This window comes from Gopherus evgoodei, chromosome 2 (assembly GCF_007399415.2).
Source record: "Gopherus evgoodei ecotype Sinaloan lineage chromosome 2, rGopEvg1_v1.p, whole genome shotgun sequence".
Classification (NCBI taxonomy): domain Eukaryota; kingdom Metazoa; phylum Chordata; order Testudines; family Testudinidae; genus Gopherus; species Gopherus evgoodei.
In genome coordinates, this window is record NC_044323.1 from 131,131,070 (window position 1) to 131,149,140 (window position 18,071).

Here is an 18,071-nt window from a genome sequence, read left to right on the forward strand (position 1 = left end):
GGTTATCAAGATGTGAATATGCCCTACTAAGTAGCTGGGTTAGCTTGATATTGTAACCCAGGTCCTTTCTCTTCCCTCTATGACCCTCACTTGTTTGTCAATCTGAATTTAGAATGTAAGCTACTCAGGTCCAGGGCTATGGGCCTGATTCTGGACTGCCTTGCACAATGAAGTCCAGTGAGAGTAAGGTAGATGCAGATCAGAGTGCTAACATTTTACACTAATTTTATAGATGTATAAATGACTCCACTGCTTTGCACTTTGGGTTTCAGGCTCCAAGTCATTACCTGTTTCTGACACCCAAAAGTAATAAATAAGCTTATGAGCACCAATGATGAGAGCTCAAAATATGGCCAGAACAAAAACAGTTAAAAATAACTTTAATATTACTAGAGCATTTAGTTTATACATGTGTCCTTAACACTACTGAACCCTTTCTGCATCCTACCACTTTTCATATAAAAGATATTTTTTAAAAAAATTCTAACCATTTCTTCTTGTAATCAATACATATAAGTCGTCTTTGCATTTTTCCATGGTATACTTTGTCTACATTTTACTGGCCTTCGCTTTGCTGCAATATAAAATAAGACTATAGTGCAGTTTTGTTTAACACCACAAGACATTCTGACAATGAAATGGGTTTGAGAAATATTCAGTGTTACTTATTGTTATCCTCCCACCACTTTAAGTATACTAAGAACCGAATCAGACAGTCACCATTTAAAGTTCACTCCAACATTTTTTAACCTGAAATCTTACAAAGGATGCATCTTTTGTACAGTTTCTGAGCATGTCTTTTCATTTCCTTTGAAAGCTTTTGAATCATAGGCCCACACCACGTCTATTCCTTCTCCAGTAGTATGATCTGGCATCCAATGTGGGAAAGGGAAACGGCATGCAACAACTCTGGCATTGTGATCAAGTTCTTCTTCAAGCTTCTTCTCCAACTGTGGCATCTGTGGAGCAACAACAAAAGCCCTTCAGATGGTGTGCAAGATAGAAGCATTCCCACTTGAAACTACTTCAGGCACTCAAAATTAATCCAAGGCTTGAAGAGCCCTGTTTTAGTCTTAGAAAGCTTCCATGATGCAGGGTCGTATGCTAACTTTGATGTGCAGGTAAACAGTATATGAAGCCAAAACACAGTCTTAAAACTTTCTTGATCTTACCATTAATCAGAATAAATTAAAGTTTACATAACTTTTTAGAACTTATATCACATTTATTGGGAGCTATATCATCCTCTACAGAGAGAAACTTGTGGAGGGGGACAGGATACTCCACAAGTTTTGACTCAATTTAATCCAGCTCACTGGACTGGGGGTGGCGTTTGACCCTCTATGGAACATCCATGTGGTTTCAGCCCAAGTTTTATTATGTTCCAGGATCCATACACATCTTGGAGAGTCCTGGCCGCTAGTGCCTCTATGGCAGCTTTTGGAGAAGTCAATGGATCCCTGATGGCTAATGATCAAATTAACAGGAGTGGGGATTGGAAGGAGGAGTTACTGAACAATATTGTAATAGAAGAGGAAACAATATTACAGAAAGACCAGTCCTCTTGGGTCTACCCTCTCACCTTCTGCAGGTTAATCCCTCCCACAATAGCACAGGGCCAATAAGCACAACTCCTCTTACATGTACAACCTTCTGGTCTGAGAGTCACTCAATTCAGCTTCCATCCTCTTGCAGAAGGCTGAGTATATAGTCAGGGACAAAGAAAATAGGATTTGCCAGACCAGAACAGACTAATGGTTCGTCTAATTGGTCATTTTACCTCCAACAATAACTTATATCAGATGCTCAGAGGAAAGTGAAAAAGATCCAAAATGTACCTAGACCTAAAAGCAATTCCTTCCAAACGCAGATGCTCACCACTTTATGACCTGAAGCAGGAATGCTGACAGACGTTCTATTTGTATCCTGGCTCAGAAAAGGGCTCATGGTATGCATATACATATCCAAGTTTAATTGTTTAGATTTTTGCCTCAATCTGCTTGTGGCAGTGAGTTATACAGACTAGCTGTAGTGCTCTGTGAAAAAGTATTTCCTTTTATTTACTATAAGTTATTTTTTGTATTTTCTAAAAAAAATGACCATGTGTTAAGAAAAGACTAATTTATGCATATAAATAAGTTTAAAAAGCCACAAATCAAAATTCTGTTAAAAAGAACCAAACGTTCCTTAAAAAGACAAATGTTTTATATGGGATTCTCCATGTCATCAGTGACCTTAGTCAGACAATAAGACATTCTTTCACTAGTACCAGAAGACAAATTTAGAGAAATGTTATCAAAGATTGTAAATAGCTTCCACTATCAAAAGATTTTCTACAGCTGCAGAATACCTGTTATAATAATTCTATTAATAGCTAAAGTTTCAAGTAGATCATTTCCTCTGAGGCAATGGCATTAATAACTTAATGTACCAAAGAGAACTTTAAAATAACGTACTGTCCCATACTCTGATTTTGTCCATACAAAGAATGATTGTGAACATTCATGTTGATATTTCTTACAGTTTCCATTATTTTAAAATGACATTAGAATCTCAGACTGAGCCAAGATAAACCTGAAAAGAAAGAAGCCACTTCTGTATAGAAATTAAATCACTAAAGCATGCATAAATATGCAACTAATCTAATTCTTAATATACAGAATACGAAGTGGTTGTATGTCATGTCTGCATAATATCAGGCATAATTATGTTTGAGAGTTATATAAATTCATTAATTGTAATCCAGTTATAACTTAACCCTCAATTTACCCATAAAATTATTAGTAACAATAAATGTCTCAGACATTGACTGTTTAGATAATTGGGTTTTTATAGAAGGATGCTGATTTTTATTTTGTGCCAGCACATGCTCATAGATTTATTTAGATCAGCTTAATAAACACTAAAGCAATAGGCACTATACAAATTTTATAAAATTTTCACTATTAACATATTTAAAAAAATTTCCCTAACCCATCTCAAAGTTCTCTTTCAGTTCACCCAAGAGCCACAAAACATCTCCATCCACCAGAGATAAGATCCTCTCCCTATAATCCACCCACACGCATATACTGATCAACCCTCTCCTTCAGAGAAAGCTTGTGGGAATAGAGGTCTTGCTGTGTGGCCTGTTGGTCAATAAATCCAGGCCCTGTCTTTGTAAGTTAGTCTTAGATATTAAATAGAAAAAAAGTAATATACTCATGGCTTCAAACTAGGCCAACACTGTAACTGACCTTTCTATAAATAATAAGATATATTCATCCACAGAAAAAAAGATAGAGAAACTGTGTTACAAAGCATCCTGAGGTTGGGCTCTCACAACCACGATACTGAAGTCAATGGGGGCATTCCACAACCCTAAGAAGGCCCTCAGCATTTACTTTAGACATTTGGGCCCACTGCATTTATGGCAACATTTGTGATCATATCAAAAAGTATTTTATTATTGGAGGGATTTAAAAAACACAAACAAACAAAAAAACCACACTACTACAATTCTGGATGAAAGAAGTAAAATACTGCTTTCTTCGCAGATGTTGTGGCTCTTCCTTCTACCTTATTAGGTCAGATAGGTAAATTAGTCATTGTTGCTCTTCTTAACCTGCCACTAATTCTGAAGTTTGTTCCAAACACGTATGTCTAATCAATTTGTTCACATTTGTTTTTCTGTGCAACTGTTAACTTCCTATTTGCCAAACAGTCTTCCTGCCTCTGCACCTTTGCCCTTAGAGATTCTGCAATGCGGCTACAGAATTTCTAATTGCAAATTCATATCTGTACTGGCAAGTGAATCAGAGTATGCTCATAATATCACTCAGTTCAGAAAGGGTGGTCTAATTTCCTCACAAATTAACTGCTTCAAAGAACAATTACTACATGACAGTCTTGTCAAAATCATGCAACTGAACACTTGGTTTGTAATTACAGATATCCCTGTAACAAGGGCATCTACTGCCCTCTCCTGGAACAAAGACTGCTAAGCTGCAGTAAATCAACCAAAATGGCTGAGTTATTATCCAGTCTCTTGGGAATGCATACAATAAAACTGCTGGAATACTTGATAATGCAGACTTTCCTTCAATATGCCAACTACAGAAGTAGAAATAAAACTACATTTTAAAATACACAGTTTTCAAAATGAGAGTGCTGTGGTTAGTGTCTGAATCAGATAAGCTTTTAGTCCTACTCCTTACAAGAGAAAAAAAGGACAGAAAACAAAAACAGAATGTAGGTATTATTATGCTTCCTACTGTGACTCCCTGTTTATGTTATAACAATATTTTATCACACACTGTTCCCATTTTACACTATGACCATATAACACACTGCTCTGGCATAAACTCTTCACACATTCCATCCCACACAGTCGCTGCCCTAAGGAATGAAACTACTTACAAACGTTAATGGGGGAGTGAAAAGGAGATCTCTCAGTGCATTCATAACACATACAAGGCAAGCGCTCTTATAATACTACTGTCATAAAAGTATGTAAATGGAATAAAGGAATACTGAATTTTCTTGACCTTTGAAGGAAAATGTAAACATAACCAAATAGCACTTGAAAAAACACAAAAATGAATTTTAAAGTTTGAATTAGTCCATCTACTGTACCATAAAAGTGGTCTCTCTAGAAATACCATTTTCACAGTAATTTTAAAAAGCCATACAATTTCATCTGGAACCTGACACTTTACGGGGGATACACAGCTTTCTCAAAGTGAAAAATAATTTCCCTGTATGCTCTGCAAACTAGCAATTATATTAAAAGCATCCAAGGTAATTGAAGACTATTGCAGTACGACGAACTGATAAACCACTGAGGTGCTTTCAGTTTCTGAAAAGTGCATAATCAAAGTTCAATACTCTGTTCTTTAACATATAAGTCCACAGAAGTGAGTTGAAACTAGTCAATACTCATCCTCCCTGAAAACTATTTTACTGAAAATCTGGAGAATGATCAATTTCAATGATCAAATGGAAATTGGAATTTCAAAATGGAATTTGGAACATTCCATTAACTTTTCAAGTAATTATGTTTCTGAACTATATTGGAATTTGGACTTCACAAGGTAGTACACAAATTGGAATTTTACAGACAGACAGACAATTGAGATTCATATCATCTGAACAGGTTTCAAGTTGTAACAACAGGTTGTATTATTTAAATGTCTATAATCAGCATTTTGTCAAACCAAAGACTTGAATGTCAAATGTCCTGATAAGTGGACTCAATTTACAGATCAATATCTCTATGCTGAATGCCTTGCTATTATGGTCATAAAACACAATACAGACAATGAAAGAATGAAAAAAGACTTACCATTTGAGGTACCCCAAAAATAACAACATTTGTATACTGGGAAAAGCTAACCTATTAAAAAAAAATTATATTACCATCATTGTGGACAATGAATACTTATAGTATCAATGGATACTGGGGGCAATGTTAGTAATAATAGTCTTCCTTTTATACACACCCTTTTTCACAGCCAGGCCTTCTACACTAGGGACAAGGACAGGAAGTGATACAGAAGCCACTATGCCAGCTCAACATAGCCAAGGATTCCCCAACACAGGTAGCTTTGCACCGAGTAGCACAAAACTGCTTCAATGTCACGAAGGCTCTGGCCCTAAGTTCTCTGAATTGATTAATATTCTGGAAGTTGCACAGGTGTACTCATTTTTACTGCTGTTCTTATCCCTAAGGAAAAGATTTATCATTTAACATCCTAACTTTGCCACATGTCAATTAAGTCTTCAGCAACATATCTAGAGTTAAAACTGACTAACCATTTCTATTCAAGTCTGTGTTTTGAGTCCCTCACAACTTTCTGCAGTTTTTAATTATTGGGAAGGAATTATCAGTGTCAGTTCTCTGCCTTAAGGAGAATTTTTTTAAGAACTCTCATTCAAAAATAGTTGATCTGTTTTTGAAGATGGGGGGGAGGGGAAGATACACTTTTCCCATTTTATAAAATTCTTGTCCTTCTTTTTCTTTATCACTCAATGGCTGAAACAGCAGGGGGTAGGAAAACTGAAATCTTGCAGAGATTCAATCACTAAGAAGTGTTCTAATAGAAAATTATTCTGATTCATCTGAATTATGAGGTTTCTGAAAAAAATCAAAACCGCATTATGTTTCTTTAAAACAGTTTCGTTCAAAAATTGATTGTGTGCACGCTCGCACATATTATATACACATATAAAATGAAAGAAAGTGCTACGTGACATGTATGCACAATAAGGAAGCTGCATATGAACGTGCACATCTTATACAGTGCCCAGTGAAGCCTGATCCTGAACTATTACAGAGAATAGCCTTGCCACTGATTTCAGTGAGTGCAGGATCAAGATCTGTCTATGGCAGGGCTTTGTAGCACCCAGCATCATTCAGTAAGTACTTAAATGTGAGCAAAATACTCCAAAAGAACCCTTGCAAAGGGAGTATATCTGAGGACCAAAAAACAGCAAAGCATTTAAGCTAGTGAGTAGTCATAGTCATAGTTAGTATGTGCTTGTGTACTTTGCTGTATCAGAGCTTGAAAGAGCACATTATGGGGGACAACATTCCAGTGGTGTCTAATAAAATAATTCCAGATTATAAAATTAATTTTTCCCTTTTACAAGAAATACCTGAGACTTTCATTATTAAAAAAAAAAATACAGCAATAAGAGAACGTTGAGGCTGCACAGTAGCATACTCAAGTCAGTAAATGCTAAAGTTGCACTTGCTAGTGCAATCATAACTTTTCCCTTGTGCACATGAATCAGTTACATAATTCTACACTATTCTCAAATAATACAAAATAATCTAATTAAAGTCGTAGAAACTATATATTTTTATATAATAGCATATTTAAAGTTGTAGAAAATATTATATGATATAGTGTCTTATTTGAGAAACAGTGTGATTATCTAATTAATATCTGCATCATAATGCATGAGCACATTAGCTTTGCATCTTTACCTTTGGTATTTCCTGACTTTTGAATGCCTAGATGTATAATATTAACATTATTTTAGCATAGTTTTTTTTTTAATAATAATATTATTATCTGCAGCTGTGTGTTTTCAAATTGATCACCTGTAATTCACCAGTGGAAATTATTACTATATACTTGGATTTCTATAGGGCTTTTTCACAAAACACCTACCTTCCACAAATCTGAAATATAAAATTTGGCATTATGATGCATCCCTTCTCTCCAAGCACGATATCTGGAGTACCAGACTAACCAGGGATTTAATTCATAACCAACAGCTTTGAATCCTTCTTTTGCAGCTGCTATCACCTACAAAAAGACAAAGTACGCTTCATTCAGGGCCAGAATAAACTACACTATGACACTATTTATGATAGAATTGTGCTTGCAGGAAACATAAGAGAATAGTGTAATTTTATTAACAGCAGAACCCCCAAAAAAACAAGTGCTATATGTCTTTATTAGTTGTGTTTATCCACATTTGGTGATTGAATACTACAGCCGCAATCTGCAAACAAAAACTTACACGTGCTTAACTTGAGTATCATGAGAAGCCCCACTGAAATCAATAGAACTACTCATGGTAGTGAAGTTAAGCACAGGAGTATTTGCTGGATCAGAGCATAAGGCCCCCATAGTGCCATGACACATCCATGTGCTCCATTTCAAGCATGCAAGTAGTTTCAGTGACTTACCTGTAAATTAAATGTACAATTGGCCAGGGGCACAGCAGTAAACAACACTATACATGTACATGCACTCACCTAAGATCAAAAATACGAAGTGACCTACCAACAAGGAAAGTTCCACAGTGAAAGATTATATACTCAAAAAACATTCTTTGACACAGGCAGTTATAACATAGTTTCCTAATTCACAGTATAGCACTCTGAAATGCCAGATGGATATGCAATTTAAAAACTTAATTTTATCATAACTTCAACCACACGCTAGCTGATTTTTTTTTTAAATAAAGTAGTTTAGACAATACATTTTCAAGATTTAAAATTGACTGATAATTTAGCAAATGTCTTTCGATGAGTTAAGTTCTGCTTGGCGTATTGATATGAGTAATCCCACTGAACTCAGCTGGGCAAACTAATCTAGTAAGGAAATACATTTTGTTCCCAAGTCTGCTGTATTTATTGAACTGTACATGAATCACTCTCACTCTCCATGTAATTTTTTAAATAAAGAAAATATACTGCAAATCCCACATATAAATAAAGCCGTGTATCCATGCCCTCATTTTTCAGAGGGGGATTAGATAATTAAAAAACAATATAGATTAATCAGGGGAATATGTGGTAACAAAATTAGCAACTTTTAAAATATGCAATATGTAGGATTTAAACTACTTGACAAGCATCTTTAAATAATAAAATGACTCAAATCATGTAAAAATAAAATTAAAAAATTCTGTATTAGAAACGTATGGAAAAGTAGAAAAGGGTAAGAAAGTAAATATTTTGTTCCTGAATAAAACTAGTCAAATATTCAAATAGCTTATTCCACACATTTTGAAGTTTTCCATATCAATTAGTTAATGTAATTTTTTTCCATTATGCACCATAAAAAAAATTCACAAACATTCAAATAACCTGACACTTTCATATTATTTGAAGAATACTATTTTCATTATTTGCCCAAAGGTATTCTTGAATAAGTGTCAAACGTTCTGAAGCCTGTAACATATACTCTTAAAAACAGTCCAATTGATTGTCTGAATTTTTGTGGGACGGGGAGGAAAACGTAACACAGGATATAAAACCTTCACAAATACCAGGAAAAAAGGAGTGCATAATGGAAAATATCTACTACAGTAGTTCACTTCTTTAACACTGTTTGATGTACATGAATTTAGAGGAGCCAGAGTTTTATAACTCACAATACGTCCATCACCACTACCTATGTCAACCAGAGATCCACTTCTGTATTGTAACATTTTCAAAACATTTTCAATCTGAGCTGAAGTTGCAGGTACGAAAGGAAGGCAAATTTTTCTCAGTGCTGGAGTTAGGAATGGAGTGGCAACAGCATACAGTACCACCAATGTCCCACCGACAATGCCAGTGACCAACAAACCCCAATTTCTTTTTCTTGATCTGTCATTATTAAGATTCATATGCAAAATGTCCTGAGTATGGCTTTCTCCTTGAAGTACTTTTGACATCGACAAAGTGTACCTGAAGAAAGGGAAAAACATACGTAACATGACTCCTTTGAAATGCCAAGTACATATCTATCTATTTCAACAGACAACATCTTCCTGGTAAACAGCATACAATAATAGAATCACATACTAAACTCTAAGGCTTTAGCTACGCTTTATATAAAGCTTACCTCCTTTTGAGCTGGGATATATTCATAAATCCTATTAGCAAAATATTAAGTGGCCTTCGAGAAAATCATCAGAAAATAATTGAAATTTTAAAATCTGTTCTTTCTACCATAATTGACTTTTCTGCTCACCTAGGGCCCTCATAAATGTATTGGAGAGCAAGGAATACATACTAAGGAGTACATCGTCTATTTTCATCCAGAAGACAGGGAAATTACATATTTACCTCCCATTAATGCAAATACAAGTTAAGTATATAAATCCCACATACACAGAAATGAAAACACCACCACCTTCACTCAAAAAAACCCTCTTCTTGTGCATAACGATTGCAAAGTTTTTATTTTAAAGTATCAGTAGCGGTTTTCTCATCAAAATAGAATGATTTTCAGTCATGAAAGGAGCAGGGTCTCTTCCACTTAGAACAGAGAAAAATAGGTAAAAAATCAAGTAGTTAAAAAAGCACAGTGCACAGTCTGCTAATAGACCTATGGTTAAATGTAGTGTACAACACATTCTTCATGTACTGTATTTAATATCCAAAGCTAGCCAAGTGTTCTTTGGAGTACTATGTTAGCACCCTGGTCCTTAAGGAACACAGATACATTATTTCTGTACAACTGTTTAAGCCTGATTATTTTTTCTTTCAACTCATTGTAATATCATATTAACACTCCAGAAATAATATGCCTTTAAAAATCTTAAGAGGGAATCTGAATATCATATTTTTATGTGACATGAATATAGTGCTCATGAAAGGTGTTGACCTGATAACACTGTCTTATATTTTGCTACATAATACAGCAGAGTCAGTGAAAGTACAGGCTTCCCCACATTGTCCCACTAGTGTGCTTCCATCTTGACCAATTTCTTTGAGAACATCAAAACAGTTCATACGATGTTGCTAAATTTACATACACAGGAGGCATATGTCATAAGGCATTGTCCATACAAGTGTGACATTTACCACTCATGATCCAGTACCACGTGGTGTTGAGAGCAAGTAGCTTTGTGCCAAAAGAGCTATGGCATGATAGAAGTTTGAGTCCTTTGCAGAATCAATGGCCAAGACTTTTAAAAATGAGCTCTCAAAGTGCCTAAGCTCTATTTTCAGGTACTTAAGTAACTGTCCCAAATTTTCAAAAGTGAGGAGCAACTAATAGCTACTGTTGACTTAAAATAAGAACAGCCACACTGGGTCAGACCAAAGGTCCATCTAGCCCAGTAATTGTCACACTTTATTCAGCACTGGTGAGGCCTCATCTGAAGTATTCTATCCAGTTCTGGGCACCATACTTTAGAATACATGTGGATAAATTGGAGAATCTCCAAAGGAGAGAAACAAAAATAATAAAAGGTTCCAAAAACCTGACCTATAAGGAAAGGTTAAAAAAAAAACCAGGCATGTAAAGTCTTAAGAAAAGACGACAGGGGAGGAGAACCTGGTAACAGTCATCAAATATGTTAAAGGCTATCAGAGAGGATGGTGATCTATTTTTCTTAAAGTACACCAAGGACCAGACAAGAGCAAATGGGCTACATCTGCAAGAAGACAGGTTTAGGTTAGATATTAGGAAAAGCTTTCTAACTATAAGGGTAGTTAAGTTCTGGAATAGGCTTTCAATGAATGTTACAGAATTCCCATAAGTGGAGGTTTTTAAGAAGAGGTGAGACAAACACCTACCAGTGATGGTCTAGGTCAGCGATTCTCAAACTATTTTTTTTGCAGTCCACTTGAAAATTGGCAAGGATCTTGGTGGACCACTTAATGAGCTTTCCAAATGTTGTTTGTACTGTTAGCTAACTATTGTAAAGCGCTTTGGAAAAAAGCCCTATATAAAAAAAACCTTAATAATGTTTTTTGTTCTACAAATAAAAGCACATAACTCATCTTTTAATATCAGTAGTCTTACCTTTCTAATGCAATGGATATGCCCTCTTTCCCCTGCCGTGGCAGCCACCAAACTGGAGCTGAGAAAGAGGGCCATCTCTCCCTGGCAGCCACATCCCTGGAGTTGGGGAAAGTCATCTCTTTCTCTGGCCGCCACAGCCTGGCACATCCCAAATTCCCCCCATCCCCTCTTCTCACCCTACTGTCCCCTCCCACCTACCCCCATCCCCGCCCCCAAGGCCTCCACCTCATCTTACATGTGCATCTTTCTCCAGGGCCCAGACACCTAATTAGTGGAGCCACGCCTATGTGGCTCCACTAATTAGGTGGGTGGCCCTTCATGCTCTTGTGTGCGGCCGCCCAGGTGCGCAACTTAGAGGGAACTGTCCACGGATCACTTGAATCGAGCTCGCGGACTACTGGTGGTCAATGGACCACAGTTTGAGAACCTCTGGTCTAGGTTTACTTGTTCCTGCCCCAGTGTAGGCAGCTGGACTTAATGATCTCTCAAGGTCCCTTCTAGCCCTACATTTCTATGAGTCTATAATTTAAAACTACAATAGAACCTCAGAGTAACCAAGACCAGAGTTACAACTGACCACTCAACCACACACCTCATTTGGAACCAGGAGCACATAATCAGAGACAAAAAAGAGCAAATACAGTACAGTATTGTATTAAATTAATAAAAAAATAAAAGGAAAGCAGCATTTTCCTTCTGTATAGAATGAGTACCTCGAGCCTTGGCAAGAGCAGCAGCCCCAAGCCCAGGCAGAAGTCACGGGGAGAAGATGGAAGCCCCAAACCCAGGTGCCCTGAACCCTGATAGGAGCCATGTATTACCCTCACTTCTGTGTTGCCTGTGGAGGTGGGTCTGATCTCCCCCTATAACAGCCATGCAGGGGAAGCAGATTTTGTGGAGATCAGATTTCACGGAGTAAAACTTTTTTCACAGTCCATAACACATTTTTCATGGCCATGAAATTGATAGGGTCATAATTAGGATGCTCAACAGATGGCTCTGGCAACAGTGCTATAAGGAGGGGTTTTTAAATGTCTGGACATTCACTGGCCAATGAGTGTTCTCATGGGATGGACTCCACCTGAGTAGGGAGGAAAATAGACTTCCGAGATAGAGGTTGGCACAACTGATAGAAGAGCTTTGAACTAGGAATTTAGGGGAGACAGTTGGGAGATGCTCATGTAACCTCCACTCCTGATGCTAATATAGCGGCAGGAAAATCAATAAGAGAGGTATCAGAGGGGTAGCCGTGTTAGTCTGGATCTGTAAAAGCAGCAAAGAATCCTGTGGCACCTTATAGACTAACAGACATTTTGGAGCATGAGCTTTCGTGAGTGAATACCCACTTCGTCAGATGCATGCCTAAGAGAGGATACAGCAAAGGAACCAAGTGTCGGAGAACGAATATCAAGATAGTGTCTTGGTATTGTTATTAACAGTCAAGTAAACAATAGTGGCTAGTAGAATGACTGTACCAAATTGGACAAGGAATCTGGGTAAAGCCAAGCAGAAGCAACTAAGATATCTATACACCAATGCAAGAAGCCTGGATAACAAAATGGAGGAACTAGAACTACTGGTGCAGGAAGTGAAATCAGACATTATAAGGATAACAGAAACATGGTGGCATAATAGTTATGACTGGAGTACAGGTATGTGCTGTTCACAAAAGATGGAAATATAAGTAGTAAAGTAGTATTGCATATTAATGACAAGGTAAACTGTAAAGAAATGAGAAGTGACAGAATGGATAAAACAGAATCTGTTTAGGTCAAAATCATATTGGTGAAGAAAGCTAATAGAGGTTCAACTGGAATAGTGCTTGGGCTATGCTACAGACCCCAGGATCCAATATGGATGGAGACTGCTTTAATATTTTTAATGAAATAAATGCTAGTGGGGATTGTCTGATTATGGAAGACTAACTTCCCAGATATATGTTGGAGGACAAATGCTACTGACAGTGGTAGGGCCCAGATATTCCTGGATGTGACAGCTGACAGATTTCTTCACCAAATAGTCACTGAACCAACAAGAGGTAATGCCATTTTAGATTTAGTACTGGTAAGTAGCAAAGACCTCAGAAAAGCTGGTTGAAGAAGACAATCTGATCATTAGCTAATTCAGTTTTAACTAAATGGAAGGATAAACAAAAATAGATCTGCAACTAGGGTCTTTGATTTCAAAGGGGGTAATCGTTAAAAAAAAGTAAGGGAAGTAGTTAGGGAAGCGGACTGGATGGAAGAACTCAAGGATCTGAATGCGTACAAGGCTTGGAATTACTTTAAGTCAAACATGTTTTTACAAAATGGTAGATTGTGCCAGACCAACCTGATTTCCTTCTTTACAAAGATAATTGATTTTTTTTAAAAAAGGAAATGCAGTAGACCTAATCTACCTGCATTTTAGTAAAGCGTTTGATATAGTTCCACACGGAAAATTATTAAACTGGAGAAGATGGAGATTCATATGAGAATTGAAAGGTGGGTAAGGAACTGGTTAAAAGGAAGACTACAACAGATCATATTAAAAAGGGGAACTGTAAGGCTGGAGAGAGGTTACTAGAGGAGTTCCTCAAGGACTAGTCTTGGGACAAATCTTATTTAACATTTTCATTGATGACCTTGGCACAAAAAGTGAGTGTGCCCTAATAAAATCTGCAGATGACACAAAGTTGGAAGTACTGCCAATAGTCCGTTCTGGCCTTAAAATCTGAGTCTATGAGCACTGGTTATGAAGGAAGACTCCATCACCACTGCAACATAGAAGACTGGCTATCAGCCATTATTAACTAGCTACTTACAACTTTCTTTACTTCACCTGAAGTTTTGCAGGCCACTATAATTTTAAAAAGTGACTTTTAGGTTTTCAGACTTTAAACATTCAATTTTAATCTTGTTTTACATTTGTACTTTTATATGTTGCTAAAGAAAGGCTGATTCGCACTGAAACAAGGGTACATCTACATTACGAGATTATTCCGATTTTACATAAACCGGTTTTATAAAACAGATTGTATAAAGTCGAGTGCACGCAGCCACGCTAAGCACATTAATTCGGTGGTGTGCGTCCATGGTCCGAGGCTAGTGTCGATTTCCGGAGCATTGCACTGTGGGTAGCTATTCCATACCTATCCCATAGTTCCCTCAGTCTCCCCCGCTCCTTAGAATTCTGGGTTGAGAGCCCAGTGGCCGATGGGGCAAAAATCATTGTCGTGGGTGGTTCTGGGTAAATATCGTCAGTCTTCTTCCGGGAAAGCAACGGCAGACAATCATTTCGCATCCTTTTTCCCTGGATTGCCCTGGCAGACGCCATAGCACAGCAACCATGGAGCCTGTTCAGGTTTTTTGGGGTTTTTTTTTTTACAGTCACCGTATGTGTACTGGATGCCGCGGACAGAGGCGATATTCCAGTGCTACACAGCAGCATTCATTTGCTTTTGCATGATAGCAGAGATGGTTATTAGTCGTTCTGTACCGTCTGCTGCTGGTGTAAATTGGCAATGAGATAATGGTTATCTGTCCTTCTGTGCTGTCTGCTGCTATCATGGGTGCTCCTGGCTGAGATCAGCCGGGGGCACAAAGGCAAAACTGGGAATGACTCCCCGAGTCAATCCATCCTTTATGGTTTCTAAAAATAGTCAGTCCTGCCTAGAATATGGGGCAAGTGTACTAGAGAACCAGTGTATCAGAGAGCACAGCTGCTCTGTGTCAGATCCCGCAGAAATGATGAGCTACATACCATTCACAGGGGGTGCCTCTGCAATAACCCCACCCGTTGCTTCCCTCCTCCCCCAACCTTCCTGGGCTACCATGGCAGTGTCCCCCGCATTTGTGTCATGAAGTTATAAAAAATGTAGGAATAAGAAACAATGACTTGTTAGTGAGATAAAATGAGGGGGACGCAGCCTCCCGGTGCTATGACAGTCCAGGCAGGACATTAAGCGGTGCGGGGGAGAGGAGCTCAGCATGCCGCTGCTATGATAGTCCAGGCAGAACAGAATCTTTTCTTTACACAGGAAAGGGAGGGGGCTGATGGAGCTCAGCCCCCAGTTGCTATGATGAGGACGGTTACCAGCCGTTCTGTACCATCTACTGAGAATGATCGAGAATCATTCCTATTTTCACCCAGGCGCCCCGACCAGCGTAACCTGAAGCCAGTCAGGAGCACTCACAGGTTGATAATAAGGACGGTTACCAGTCCTACTGCACCGTCTGCCACTGGGCAGGGGAGAGGAGCGGATACTGCTCTTCACTGCTGCAGCATCACGTCTACCAAAAGCATTCAGCAGACATAGGGTGACACTGAAAGAAGTCAAGAAACGATTTCTTTCCCTTTTGTTTCACGCGGGGGGCAGGGTGTTTAAATTGACAATCTATTCCCTGAACCACACCAGACAATGTGTTTGAACCTACAGGCATTGGGAGCTCAGCCAAGAATGCAAATACTTTTCGGAGACTGCTGGGGACTGTGGGATAACTGGAGTCCTCAGTACCCCCTCCCTCCCTCCATGAGCATCCATTTGAGTCTCTGGTTTCCCATTATGCTTGTCACGCAGCACTGTGTAGCCTGGAGATTTTTTTTTCAAACGCTTTGGCATTTCGTCTTCTGTAACGCAGCTTTGATTGAACAGATTTGTTTCCCCATACAGCGATCAGATCCAGTATCTCCCATACGGTCCATGCTGGAGCTCTTTTTGGATTTGGGACTGCATTGCTACCCGTGCTAATCAGAGCTCCACGCTGGGCAAACAGGAAATGAAATTCAAAATTTTGTGGGGCTTTTCCTGTTTACCTGGCCACTGCATCAGAGTTCAGATTGCTGTCCAGAGCAGTCACAGTGGTGCACTGTGGAATACCGCCCGGAGGCCAATACCGTCGATTTGCGGCCACACTAACCCTAATCCGATATGGTAATACCGATTTTAGCATTACTCCTCTCGTTCGGGAGGAGGACAGAAATTGGTTTAAAGAGCCCTTTATATCGATATAAAGGGCCTCGTAGTGTGGACGGGTACAGCGTTAAATCGGTTTAACGCTGCTAAAATCGGTTTAAACGCGTAGTGTAGACAAAGCCACAGATTCATAGAAATGTAGGGCTGAAAGGGATCTTGAGGGATTAATCCCAGCCCCCTCCTTTTAGGTAGTAAACCTAGAACATCCTTGAGAGGTGTTTGTCCCACCGCTCCTTCAAAACTTCCACTAAGGGGGATTCCACAACCAAGCTTTGAAACCTATTCCAAAGTGTAACTACCCATATAGTTAGAAAGCTTTTCCTAAATATCCATCCTGAATCCCTCTTGCTGCATGTTAAGCCCATAAACTTTTTTCCCTACTTTTAGTGGACATGCAGAATGGATCACCATCCTCTTTATACAGACCTTAAATTAGATGACTGTTGTATCAGGTCCCCCCTCAGTCTTCTTTTCTCAAGAAGAAACCACCCCAATTTTTAAAAATCTTTCCTCAAAGATAAGGTTTTATTATTTTTGTTGCTCTCCTCTATACTCTATCCAATTTATCCACATCTGTCCTAAAGAATGGCACCCAAAACTGGACAAAGTACTACAGCTCAGGATTCACCAGTACCAAGCAGAGCAAAATAATTATCTTCTAACGTTTGATATATGACACACCTGTTAATACGCTCCAGAATATTAGCCTTTTTGGCAACTGCATTGCACTGAGGACTCATTCAATTTGTGATACACTATAACTTGCAGATCCTTTTCAACAGTACTACCACCTAGTTACTTAGTTCTCCATTTTGTAGTTGTTAATTTGATTTTTTCTTCCTAGTGCAGTACTTTGCACTTGTCTTTATTTAAGTTTATTTTGTTGATTTCAGACCAATTCTCTAATTCAGGGGTGGGCAAACTGCAGCCTGTGAGCCGCACCAGCAGCTCGGTCCCGCTCCAGTGCTCTGGTCGGGGTGCTGGGTCAGCGGCTGCACCACAAGGACAGGACAAGTAATTGGCTAAAACTGCAGCACAGACAAGCTACACACGAGAAAAAAAACTTCCTGTCAGGGTGGTTAAGCGCTGCAACAAATTGCCTAGGAAGGTTATGGAATCTGTCACTGGAGGGTTTTAAGAGCAGGTTAGACAAGCACGTGTCAGAGTCAATCTCTAGCTAATACCTGATCCTGCCTCAGGGCAGGGGACAGGACTGGGTCATCTACCACGGTCCCTTCCACTCCTGCGTCTCTCTGGCTCTAGGGCAGCAACTTCCACTCCTAGGCCCTCAACAGGCTTCGCTTCAGGAGTCACCGCTGCGGGGACGGGCGCAGCTGAGCGGGGTCCCAGCCAGCGGGCGGGTAACTGGCCAAGGCGCTGCGCACCCGCTGGGCCGACTCCACCGTTACCCAACCCGGACAGGCCCCGCCCCCCGTCCCTAGCAGCACGGACTCGACCCCGCACGCAGGGTCCCTGCCTCGATTATCCAGGCCAGCGCCCTCCCCACTCACCGAGCGGCCGATATCGCGAGACTCGGAGGAGTAGGCGGGAACACGGGCCGACGCAGGAGCAGCGGAGTGGATGATACCACCTGAAACGCGGGGGGACTCGCCTGTGGCAGGCTGTATAGCACTGTAGAGCAACGTACCCTGCCTCGCAGCGCGGATTTGCGTCGTCTCTTTTTGCTCTCACTGTAGTGTCGTGGCCCCCGCCAATATCACCTGTGTCTGAGTTCCGCTCAGTGGTCTCTCCCACTCCGACTTGCGCTCTTCTTTCCCTCAGACGCTTCCAGAAGGGCTCAGTAGGGGCGCCACGCTGCTCCCAGCTAAGAAATCCTTCCGGTAGTAACCCGCTGCGCATGCGCGGCGCAGAATAAC

At 39.5% G+C, this 18,071-nt stretch overlaps 1 protein-coding gene across 3 annotated transcripts; it reads right to left on the bottom strand.

Moving 5' to 3' along the window:
• Positions 1-363: 363 nt before the first annotated feature.
• ATPSCKMT (ATP synthase c subunit lysine N-methyltransferase) lies at positions 364-18,069 on the bottom strand. 3 transcript variants are annotated; one of them, XM_030551694.1, is made up of 6 exons: positions 17,843-18,069; positions 11,241-11,336; positions 8,875-9,172; positions 7,158-7,295; positions 5,324-5,374; positions 364-959 (listed from the first exon to the last, which is right to left on the bottom strand). In XM_030551694.1, exons 1-6 carry the CDS (start codon positions 18,052-18,054, stop codon positions 759-761), a joined length of 996 nt encoding a protein of 331 aa, XP_030407554.1. In that variant the 5' UTR covers positions 18,055-18,069; the 3' UTR covers positions 364-758. The 3 variants fall into 3 exon arrangements, with proteins under 3 accessions (XP_030407554.1, XP_030407556.1, XP_030407555.1); XM_030551696.1 differs by lacking the exon at positions 11,241-11,336; XM_030551695.1 differs by lacking the exon at positions 5,324-5,374.
• Between the last annotated feature and the right edge of the window lie 2 nt (positions 18,070-18,071).

Bases quoted from the DNA above. Each gene is read 5' to 3' on its own strand.
- ATPSCKMT (XM_030551694.1), bottom strand. From the start codon at position 18,054: ATGCGCAGCGGGTTACTACCGGAAGGATTTCTTAGCTGGGAGCAGCGT. The intron at 9,173-11,240 runs GTAAGACTACTG...CCCTTTCTTCAG, and splicing joins ATATCCATTGCATTAGAAAG to GTACACTTTGTCGATGTCAA. The intron at 960-5,323 runs GTAAGTCTTTTT...GTTGCTCCACAG, and splicing joins TTTTTGGGGTACCTCAAATG to ATGCCACAGTTGGAGAAGAA.